Genomic DNA, 12,500 nt, shown 5'->3' with positions numbered 1-12,500 from the left:
TCATAGTTTATATTATGACATCTATGTATTATTGATTCTAAGATATAATTATTTCTTAATTCATTACTTCTTATATGGTTTATTTATTTCTTTAATTCCTTTCCTCACTGGGCTATTTTCTCTGTTGGAGCACATTGGATCCCTCTCTTTTTAGGTGTGTTTTTGTACTGTTCTTTAAGTCTTTCTTTATAGTTTATCAATGACAGATCTATTTTAATGTTATTACTGATTCTGATATTTATATTTCTTTATTCATTACTTCATTTATCGTTTATTTCTTTAATTCCTTTCCTCACTGGGCTATTTTCTCTGTTGAAGCCCAATGGATCCCACTCAAGTTATGGATAATTTTTCCTTTGCCTACACATTCACCGAATAGTCTGGCTTATTTTTTCCACATTCTCCTCTTTCCTCATACACCTGACAACATTATGATAACTGGAAAATTCTTCTTCACTCAAGGGGTTAACTACTGTACTGTAATTGTTCAGTGGTTATTTTTCACTTAGTAAGGGTAGAAGAGACTCAAATTATGGTAAGCAGCTATTCTAGTACACTAAAAGATCCAACCATTGTTCTCTAGTCTTGGGTAGTTCCATAGCCTCTGTACCATGGCCTTCAACTGTCTTGGGTTCGAGTTCTCTTGCTTGAGGGCACACTCGGGTACACTATTCCATCTTTTTTCTCTTCCTCTTGTTTTGTTAAAGTTTTTATAGTTTATAAGGAAATATTTATCTTAATGTTGCTAATGTTCTTATAATATTCTAATTTTCCTTGTTTCCTTTCCTCACTGAGCTACTTTCCCTGTTGGAGCCCCTGGGTTTATAGCATCCTGCTTTTCAAACTAGGGTTGTAGCTTAGCAAGTGATAATAATAATAATAATAATAATAATAATAATAATAATAATAATAATAATAATAATAATCTTGGATAGTTCCATATCCTCTGTACCATGGTCTTCCATTATCTTGGGTTAGACAGTGCACAATTCTACCTGTTTCCTTATTTCCTTTCCTCACTGGGCTATTTTCCCTATTGGAGCCCTTGGGTTTATAGCATCTTGCTTTTCCAACTAGGGTTGAAGCTTAGCTAATAGATAATAATAAGCCCTTACAGAGGTGACTTCAATTTGGCTAAAAAAATAGACATATTTTGGCTAATAATCGACACCAATATATCTATTCAATTTAATTTTTTCTGCAGAGGTGACTTCAAATTGACAAAAATTTAGACAAATTTTGGCTAATAATCAATACCAATATATCGATTCAATTTAATTTTTTTTTATGCAGAGGTGACTTCAATTGGGCAAAAAATTTAGAGAAATTTTGGGTAATAATGAATACCAATATATCCATTCAATTTAAATTTTTCTGCAGAGGTGACTTCAATTTGGCAAAAATTTAGAAAAATTTTGGCTAATAATCATCACCAATATATCTATTCTAATTTTTCTGCACAGGTGACTTCAATTTGGCAAAAATTTAGACAAATTTTGGCTAATAATCAACACCAATAAATCGATTTAATTCAATTTTTTTTCTGCAGAGGTGACTTCAATGTGGCAAAAATTTACACAAATTCTGGCTAATAATCAACACCAATATATCTCTTTAATTTCCATTTTCTTTTTTTAATTGCAAGTTTCAGATGTATTAACGCTTAAAGTAACGAAAAAAAATATAAAGAACTCACCACATAGGGTCTTCATAACTTCTGTAGACATCCCGTAGACTTGCAGACGTTTCATCAGCCACTGAGTAAACCATTTGGTACAGCAGGAAATTAGCTGTATGACAAAAGACCAACACGTTAATAACGTAATAATAATAATAATAATAATAATAATAATAATAATAATAATAACTAGGGGTACCACAGGAGTTGGAGAACTATCAGATAAGATCCAAGAAAAGTAGACTGAGGTGGTATGGTCATGTCATGAGAAGAGATGAACAGTATATTTGGAGGAGAGAGTTGGAAATGGAGGTATAGGGAAGGAGAAGGAGAGGGAGACCAAAGCGAAGGTGGATGGACTGTATCAAGGATGACCTTCGATCAAAGGGATTAACCGGTGATGAAGTGTGGGACAGAAGTAGATGGAGAACGCTGGCCAGAAACATCGACCCCACATAAAAGTGGGAAAAGATGCAGACAAAGAAGAAGAAGAATAATTGCCATCGTTAGTCTAAAGAGGTTAGTTTGTTCACAAACAACTTCCTTTGGGTTTTCCGGCCTCTTGTTGAAGGAAGTTTCACTTCTGAGAGGCAAAGATATTCTCTTACTATGTTCAGCCTCAAATCAGCCGAAATGTCATTTTCAGTGTTTATTATCCTTCTACAATGAAAATTACAAGGTAGAGCATCCTAAGTATTCCACACTGTTAAAACTTTGCCTTGAAAAAAAAAGAGAAAAACGGTATAAATCCTGGAATAAAAGTTGTCACGCATTTGCCTATTTAAAAACGGATATATTGACGTAAAGGAGTGATATTACGGTCACCAAACCGTAAAATATAATAACAAAGTAAGGTAAAAGTACGGTCTCTTGTATTATACTGAAATGCGGTTGAGAACAGCATATTTTCACGGAGAATTTCCGATTAAAATTACGGTTTTTTTCTAACAGTGCAGTATTGAATGACTGGAGAGAATATTTAAACAGGAAAGCAGACGAGGCAAAATATCGTGTTGACACGAGGATAGTTACATATGATTTCAAACTATTGGAACCTAGATATATGTCTACTGTAGGCTCTAGAGCATTTAAATAGGCGGCCAAAGACTATATAACAAGCTCCCACGAGACATCCGAATGATTGAAGATATTAAAGCTTTCAAGAGGAAACTGAAGACATACGATTTAACAGTAAATGAGCAATATGTGATATGAAATATTGTCTAAACGAACAAGATAAAACGACAGTGGAGGTCCTTTAGAGAGTAGGGTTCCCCTGCTGTATAGATGAACTTACCAATTGTTCTTGTTGTCGTCTTGTTCAGGAGTGACGTCAGGTTCCCGAAGTACCAAGGATCGTGAACAATGACGGTGTCGTCACCGCCAATAGTGATGTTGGTTCCGTTGAACAAATGCTTGAAATAGAGCAGCCAGTCGATCTGGTTGGAAGACCGTGAATATGTAAACTCAAAGGATAAACAAACATTTTGTGTGATTACCTCCGCTAACGAAGTTGGAAGGAGGTTATGTTTTACCTCTTGTTTGTGTGTGTGTGTTTGTTTGAAAACAGCTTCCTGGCCGCAATTTTAATCGTAGAGTAATGAAACTTGCAGGGGTTAACTGTCATGTAAAAAGCTGGAAATAATTTAAGTTTTACCTCCTGTTTGTGTGTTTGTGTGTTTTTTTTTGTGTATGTGTGTGTGTTTGTTTGTAAACAGGTTCCTAGCCGCAATTTTAATGGTGGCCACAATTTCAATCGTAGAGTAATGAAACTTGCAGGGGTTAACTGTTATGTAAAAAGCTGGAAATAATTTAAGTTTTACTTCCTGTTTGTGTGTTTGTTTGTGAGTGTGTTTGTTTGTGAGTGTGTTTGTTTATGTGTGTGTTTATTTGTGAACAGCTTCCTGGCCACAATTTTAATCGTATAGTAATGAAACTTGTAGGGATTAGCTGTTATGTAAAAAGCTGGAAATAATTTAAGTTTTACCTCCTGTTTGTGTGTTTATTTGTGAACAGCTTCCTGGCCACAATTTTAATCGTAGAGTAATGAAACTTGCATGAGTTAGCTGTTATGTAAAAAGCTGGAAATGATTAAATTTTGGAAGGTCAATGTCAAATGTCAAGGTCACGGACAAGCAAAATGTCCCATTCACGTAATCAGCCATAAGTTCGGACATCGTTGTCACAGAGACTTCAAACTTGGTTAATATTTGAGCTTATGAAAATCCACGCCAATTAATACATGCTCAGGTCAAAGGTCAAATTAAAGGTCGAGCAAAAGGTCAAGAAATAAGCATTCACGGCAGAGGTCTGCGCTTGACCGTAACCTTAGACCTTTGATCTTGAACTTCCAAAATTAAATCATTTCCAGCTTTTTACATAAGAGTTAATCCCTGCAAGTTTCATTACTCTACGATTAAAATTGTGGCCAGAAAGTTGTTCACAAACAAACACGCACACACAAAGAGGGGGTAAAAAGTAACCTCCTTTCAACTTCGTTGGAGGAGGTAATAATAATAATAATAATAATAATAATCTTGCAGCCCTTTGGCTTATAACATCCATCTTTTCCAACTAAGGTTGTAGCTTAGCTAATAATAATAATAATAACAACAACAATAATAATAATAATAATAATTATCTATGGAAAAGAACCACCTTTATTTCTTTATTTCCTTTCCTCTCTGGGCTATTTTCTCTATTGGAGCCCTTGTGTTTATAGCATCCAGCTTTTCCAACTAGGGTTGTAGCTTAGCTAATAATAATAATAATAATAATAATAATAATAATAATAATAATAATAATAATAATAATCTAGCAGCCCTTGGGCTTATAGCATCCGGCTTTTCCAACTAGGGTTGTAGCTTAGCTAATAATAATAATAATAATAATAATAATAATAATAATAATCTTGAGCTTATAGCATCCAGTTTTTCCAACTAGGATTGTACCTTAGCTAATAATAATAATAATAATAATAATAATAATAATAATAATAATAATCTATGGAAAAGAACCATCTTTATTTCTTTATTTTCTTTCCTCACTGTGCTATTTTCTCTGTTGGAGCCCTTGTGTTTATAACATCCTGCTTTTCCAACTAGGGTTGAACCTTAGCTGCTAATAATAATAATAATAATAATAATCTATGGAAAAGAACCACATTTATTTTTCTATTTCCTTTCCTCACTGGGCTATTTTCTCTATTGGAGCCCTTGTTTTTATAGCATCCTGCTTTTCCAAATAGGGCTGTAACTCAGCTAATAATAATAATAATAATAATAATAATAATCTTGCAGCCCTTGGGCTTATAGCATCCAACTTTTCCAACTCAGGTTGTACCTTAGATAATAATAATAATAATAATAATAATAATAATAATAATAATAATAATAATAATAATAATAATCTATGGAATAGAACCACCTTTATTTCTTTATTTCCTTTCCTCACTGGGCTATTTTCTCTATTGGAGCCCTTGTTTTTATAGCATCCTGCTTTTCCAACTAGGGCTGTAGCTTAGCTAATAATAATAATAATAATAATAATAATAATAATAATAATAATGGACCCACCTTGACTGTGGAATTTGGGTGATTTGTCAATTTGCTCAGCTGTTTTACACTCATAGGGTTATAGTTTGTCCACGGATCCTCCTTCGTTTCTTCACTTATCTGTAAGTAATAATAACAACAATAATAATAATAATAATAATAATAATAATAATAATAATAATAATAATAATAATAATAATAAATATACTACAATATTCAACCTATTAGGTGGCTGAAAGATACAAAGGCCAAAGATGTCTTAGTTTAATCTCTTGTTTCCTTTCCTCATTGGGCTATTTATTTGATTGTGGTACATTCACATATACGCGTTCCTCCGGTAACAGGAAGGATTTCATATCACTTCCTTCAATAGGAAATATTTCCTGTCATACACACATTCATCATCATCATCTCCTCCTACGCCTATTGACGCCTGTCTTGGGTTAGAGTTCTCTTGATTGAGGGTACACTTGGGCACACTATTCTCTCTGGTTTCTCTTCCTCTTGTTTTGTTAAAGTTTTCATAGTTTATATAGGAAATATCTATAAAAATGTTACTGTTCTTAAAATGTTTTTTTCCTTGTTTCCTTTCCTCACTGGGCTATTTTCCCTATTGGGGCCCCTGGGCTTATAGCATCCTGCTTTTCCAACTAGGGTTGTAGCTTAATAATAATAATAATAATAATAGATTTCGCCTGAGCCTTTAAATCAATACTTCTCCATTCACCATCTCCTACTTCACGCATCACAGTCTTCAGCCATGTAGGCCTGGGTCTTTCAACTCTTCTAGTGCATTGTGGAGCCCAGCTGAAAGTTTGGTGAACTAATCTCTCATTGGGAGTGCGAAGAGCATGTCTAAACCATCTCCATCTACCCCTCACCATGATCTTATCCACATATGTCACTCGAGTAATCTCTCTTATAGTTTTATTTCTAATTCTGTCCTGTCCTTTAACTCCCAATATTCTTCTAAGGGATTTGTTCTCAAATCTACAAAATCTGTTGAATATTGTTTCATTGACACATTACCATAGCCACTTCCATTATATCTAGATCATAAATAAAGCTGATAAAATTGGCATTACTACGCATTAAAAAATGTTACACTAACCAGTTCAGGAGTAAACCAAACTATTTCTGACCTAGAGTTCTTATATTGAACAATTTTAGATATAAATTCTGCAGTGTTCTTTAAAGTATAAAGGCCACTCATTAATGGCAGAGGCAAGGGACAGTGACAATGCCTTAGCTAGCAGGGCAATTCCCTAGCTAGTAGGATAATGCCCTAGCTAGCAGGATAATGCCCTAGCTAGCAGGACAATGCCCTAGCTAGTAGGACAATTCCCTAGCTAGCAGGATAATGCCCTAGTTAGTAGGACAATGTCCTAACTAACAGGATAATGCCCTAGCAAGCAAGATAATGCCCTAGCTAGCAGGAAAATTCCCTAGCTAGTAGGACAATGCCCTAGCTAGTAGGACAATGCCCCAGCTAGCAGGACAATGCCCTAGCTAGCAGGACAATGCCCTAACTAACAGGAAAATACCCTAGCTAGTAGGATAATGCCCTAGCTAGTAGGATAACGCCCTAGCTCGCAAGAAAATTCCCTAGCTAGTAGGACAATGCCCTAGCTAGTAGGACAATGCCCTAGCTAGTAGGACAATCCCCTAGCTAGCAGGATAATGTTCTAGCTAGCATGACAATGCCTTAGCTAGCAGGACAATGCCCTAGCTAGATGGAAAATGCCCAAGCTAGCAGGATAATGCCCTAGTTAGCAGGAAAATGCCCTAGCTAGTAGGACAATGCCCTAGCTAGCAGGACAATGCCCTAGCTAGAAGGAAAATGCCCAAGCTAGCAGGATAATGCCCTAGTTAGCAGGAAAATGCCCTAGCTAGTAGGACAATGCCCTAGCTAGCAGGACAATGCCCTAGCTAGAAGGAAAATGCCCAAGCTAGCAGGATAATGCCCTAGTTAGCAGGATAATGCCCTAGCTAGTAGGACAATGCCCTAGCTAGCAGGACAATGCCCTAGCTAGAAGGAAAATGCCCAAGCTAGCAGGATAATGCCCTAGTTAGCAGGAAAATGCCCTAGCTAGTAGGACAATGCCCTAGCTAGCAGGACAATGCCCTAGCTAGAAGGAAAATGCCCAAGCTAGCAGGATAATGCCCTAGTTAGCAGGATAATGCCCTAGCTAGTAGGACAATGCCCTAGCTAGCAGGACAATGCCCTAGCTAGAAGGAAAATGCCCAAGCTAGCAGAATAATGCCCTAGTTAGCAGGAAAATGCTCTAGCTAGTAGGACAATGCCCTAGCAAGCAGGACAATGCCCTAGCTAGAAGGAAAATGCCCAAGCTAGCAGGATAATGCCCTAGTTAGCAGGAAAATGCCCTTGCTAGTAGGACAATGCCCTAGCTAGCAGGACAATGCCCTAGCTAGAAGGAAAATGCCCAAGCTAGCAGGATAATGCCCTAGTTAGCAGGAAAATGCCCTAGCTAGTAGGACAATGCCCTAGCTAGCAGGACAATGCCCTAGCTAGAAGGAAAATGCCCAAGCTAGCAGGATAATGCCCTAGTTAGCAGGAAAATGCCCTAGCTAGTAGGACAATGCCCTAGCTAGCAGGACAATGCCCTAGCTAGAAGGAAAATGCCCAAGCTAGCAGGATAATGCCCTAGTTAGCAGGAAAATGCCCTAGCTAGTAGGACAATGCCATAGCTAGCAGGACAATGCCCTAGCTAGAAGGAAAATGCCCAAGCTAGCAGGATAATGCCCTAGTTAGCAGGATAATGCCCTAGCTAGTAGGACAATGCCCTAGCTAGCAGGACAATGCCCTAGCTAGAAGGAAAATGCCCAAGCTAGCAGGATAATGCCCTAGTTAGCAGGAAAATGCTCTAGCTAGCAGGGCAATGACCTAGCTAAGAGGACAATGGCCTAGCTAGCAGGACACTGCCCTAGCTAGTAGGGCAATGCCCTAGCTAGTAGGACAATGCCCTAGCTAACAAGACAATGCCCTAGATAGCAAGATAATGCCCTAGCTAGCAGGATAATGCCCTAGCTAGCAGGAAAATGCCCTAGCTAGCAGGATAATGCTATAGCTAGCAGGATAATGCCCTAACTAGCAGGACAATGCCCTAGCTAGCAGGATAATGCCCTAGCTAGCAGGATAATGCCCTAGCTAGCAGGACAATATTCTATAGATTAACCATACATATGCTCCACCCAAGCTAGGACCAAAGAAGACCAGGCAATGGCTGCTGATAACTCAGCAGGTAGACCTATAGGCTCCCCCCAACATCCATAGCTCACAAGGATGGTGAGGTTGCAGACACTACAAGAAACTATCGAGCTTGAGCGGGACTCGAACCCCAGCCTGGCAGATTACCAAGGAGGGACGTTTGCAATAGACCACCACAGCCTTAGCCTTTCCGATAATAGGGTCCAAATTTGTATAAACATAAGGAGCTCTTACCTTAGCTAATGCCACTGTGAAGTTCCACATCGCATCGGTGTCAACTTATGAAGCTCTTACCTTAGCTAATGCCACTGTGAAGTTCCACATCGCATCGGTGTCAACTTATGAAGCTCTTACCTTAGCTAATGCCACTGTGAAGTTCCACATCGCATCGGTGTCAACTTATGAAGCTCTTACCTTAGCTAATGCCACTGTGAAGTTCCACGTCGCATCGGTGTCAACTTATGAAGCTCTTACCTTAGCAAATGCCACTGTGAAGTTCCACGTCGCATCGGTGTCAACTTATGAAGCTCTTACCTTAGCTAGTGCCACTGTGAAGTTCCACGTCGCATCGGTGTCAACTTATGAAGCTCTTACCTTAGCTAATGCCACTGTGAAGTTCCACGTCGCATCGGTGTCAACTTATGAAGCTCTTACCTTAGCTAATGCCACTGTGAAGTTCCACATCGCATCGGTGTCAACTTAAGGAGCTCTTACCTTAGCTAATGTCACTGTGAAGTTCCACATCGCATCGGTGTCAACTTATGAAGCTCTTACCTTAGCTAATGCCACTGTGAAGTTCCACATCGCATCGGTGTCAACTTATGAAGCTCTTACCTTAGCTAATGCCACTGTGAAGTTCCACATCGCATCGGTGTCAACTTATGAAGCTCTTACCTTAGCTAATGCCACTGTGAAGTTCCACATCGCATCGGTGTCAAAGAGGGCCTGTTGCAAGACACGCTCGTCGTTTTCCAGACCCTTTGCAGCCAACATCGCCTCTATGGTTTTCAAAATGAATGAAATGTGGTTCGCTTTCTGCAATTCGGTCGCATTGGTCAGACTTGCGATTGGGATGGGCAGAAGGCCTTGCATCAGCTAAGAGAAGGAAGAAAGCAGTATATTATTATTATTATTATTATTATTATTATTGCAAGCTTGGCATTAGTACTATTATTATTATCATTATTATTATTACAAGCTAGGCTACGACCCTAGTTGGAAAAGCGAGATGCTATAAGCCCAAGGGCTCTAACAAGGAAAAATATCTCAGTGAGGAAAGGAAACAAGGAAATGAATATATTACAAGAGAAGTAATAAACAATCAAAATTAAATATTTCAAGAACAGTAACAACATTAAATTAGATCCGTTACATATAAACTATAAAAAATGTAATAAAACAAGAGGAAGAGAAGTAAGATAGAACAGCATGCCCGAGTATACCCCCAAGCAAGAGAACTCTAAACCAAGACAAAGTAAGGCCATGGTACAGAGGATATGGCATTATCCAAGACTAGAGAACAATGGTTTGATTCTGGAGTGGCTTTCTCCTAGAAGATCTCCTACCGAATGTACCCTCAAGCAAGAGAACTCTAATCCAAGACAGTGGGAGGCCATGGTACAGAGGCTACGACACTACCCAAGACTAGAGAACAATGGTTTGATTCTGGAGTGGCCTTCTAGAAGAGCTACTACCGAGTGTACCCTCAAGCAAGAGAACTCTAATCCAAGACAGTGGAAGGCCATGGTACAGAGGCTATGACACTACCCAAGACTAAAGAATAATAGTTCGATTCTGAGTGGCCTTCTCCTAGAAGAGCTCCTACCGAGCTCTTCTAGGTAGGAGTGATCTTCTCCTAGAAGATCTCCTACAGAGTGTACCCTCAAGCAAGAGAACTCTAATCCAAGACAGTGGAAGGCCACGGTACAGAGGCTACGGCACTACTCTAATCCAAGACAATGGAAGGCTATAGTACAGAGGCTATGGCACTACCCAAGACTAGAGAACGATGGTTTGATTTTGGAGTGGCCTTCTCCTAGAAGAGCTACTACCGAGTGTACCCTCAAGCAAGAGAACTCTAATCCAAGACAATGGAAGACCATGGTACAGAGGCTAGAGAACAATCTTTTGATTTTGGAGTGGCCTTCTCCTAGAAGAGCTCGTACCGACACTGCTAACTTAATCTAACACAAAGAGTGAATGCGCTTCCACTTACGTTGATGACGTTATACGAGTTATTAGTCAATTCCGGTGAAACCATAAGAGTGACGATGCTCTGTCCTCCGGCTCGTCGCATCCAGGCCAGCGTGTCTTCCAGGCGGAAACTCTCCGCTTTCCAGGATGGTTCTGTCATCGGAAGACCTCCCACTTCGTCCAGCAGATGCAGGAGGGGACCCAGGCCCACTTTACTCCACTGGGCTGTTGAAGAATTCGTGTCAGTATTAATGGGTCTTTTATTACTCTGAATCTTATATTTAGAGCTATTAGAGGTCCTAAACTCACGAGCTTAAATATAGTCCATTTCTTTTAGCGATGCAGATTTGCACCGACTCACAGCGGTGCCCTTTTAGCTCGGAAAAGTTTCCTGATCGCTGATTGGTTGGAAGAGATAATTCTAACCATCAGCGACTAGGAAACTTTTCCGAGCTAAAAGGGCACCGTTGCGAGTCGGTGCAAATCTGCATCAATAAAAGAAATCGACTATAGTTCCAAGAGCTGATTGCAAGTATAATTTTGTTAGATTTTGGCCTAGGATACTGTTAAAATTTTGCATTAAAAAACGGTAAATGTCTAGCAACATTTATTCCAGGATTTTGACTGTTTTTAAAAATGGATATATTGACGTAAAGGAGTGATATTACGGTCAACAACCCGTAAAAGATAGTATCAAAGTTAGGTAAACTTACGGTCGCCTGTATTTTACTGAAATACGGCTGAGAACAGTATCTTTTTACGGGGAATTTCCGATTAAAATTACGAATTTTTTTTAGTGTAGGCCTAACCACAATCCCATGCCTATGATTTCCAGCTACCAAAGTCAACAAATAGTCAAGTTTCATATGAAATAGATATCAGGTTATTACAAATATAATTTTGCTTACTGTAGTAAATGATATGATATTGTTTTGTTACAATATTTAGAACTTACAGCTATTTAGTTTATAACTGTCATTTAATTTACTACTGTCATCAGGTACTTACTTTAATTTAGATTATTACTGTCATCATATACTTACTGTCATTAACGCAGGCCTGGTACACCTTACGGGCTGCTGTCACTGGTATTGACTCGTTTTCGGTAGGTGTCTCTTCTATTATACCTGTCAGTAGAGAAGGAGAGCTTTATATATATATATATATATATATATATATATATATATATATATATATATATACATATATATATATATATATATATATTTATATATATATATATATATATGTATATATATATATATATAAATATATATATAAATATATATATAAATATATATATAAATATATATATATATATATATATAAATATATATACAGTATATATACATATAAATATATATACAGTATATATACATATAAATATATATATATATATATACATATAAATATATATATATATATATATATATATATATATATATATATATAGATAGATATATATATATATATATTTATATATATATATAAATATATATATATATATATATATATACATATATATATATATATATATATATATATATATATATATCTATATATATATATATATATATATATATATATATATATATATATAAGCCTTTTATCATATAGTAAGAAAACCCTTTCTCTAAATAATGTCACATTCATCTTCGGATTTTGATATTTCAAAAATCCCCTACAATTGCAGTGCCAACAACAACAACAACAACAACAAAGGAAAATGATTCTAAACAGCCAAAGGGTTAAACTGCTTATTAGATAATATGGTGTGACAATAAGAATGGTCATGAAATTTTCTAATTCACGTATTGTTGTATTTACGGACATTGGGACCCTTTCT

The 12,500-nt window shown here is 37.2% G+C and overlaps 1 protein-coding gene across 1 annotated transcript in view; it reads right to left on the bottom strand.

Annotated features, from left to right (window-relative positions):
- Nucleotides 1-12,500, bottom strand: part of LOC137659625 (neprilysin-like) — a 42,920-nt gene that overhangs the window by 23,664 nt on the left and 6,756 nt on the right. The window contains exons 6-11 of the mRNA XM_068394470.1: nucleotides 11,698-11,781; nucleotides 10,677-10,879; nucleotides 9,356-9,556; nucleotides 5,254-5,352; nucleotides 2,976-3,117; nucleotides 1,697-1,790 (exon numbers count right to left, since the gene is read on the bottom strand). Coding sequence (XP_068250571.1) covers nucleotides 1,697-1,790; nucleotides 2,976-3,117; nucleotides 5,254-5,352; nucleotides 9,356-9,556; nucleotides 10,677-10,879; nucleotides 11,698-11,781 — 823 coding nt within the window. The remainder of the gene's footprint in view (nucleotides 1-1,696; nucleotides 1,791-2,975; nucleotides 3,118-5,253; nucleotides 5,353-9,355; nucleotides 9,557-10,676; nucleotides 10,880-11,697; nucleotides 11,782-12,500) is intronic.

This window comes from Palaemon carinicauda, chromosome 20 (assembly GCF_036898095.1).
Source record: "Palaemon carinicauda isolate YSFRI2023 chromosome 20, ASM3689809v2, whole genome shotgun sequence".
In the NCBI taxonomy this organism is placed as follows: domain Eukaryota; kingdom Metazoa; phylum Arthropoda; class Malacostraca; order Decapoda; family Palaemonidae; genus Palaemon; species Palaemon carinicauda.
Note: the sequence above shows the minus strand (reverse complement) of the source record. Positions and strands in the feature narration are given on the sequence as shown.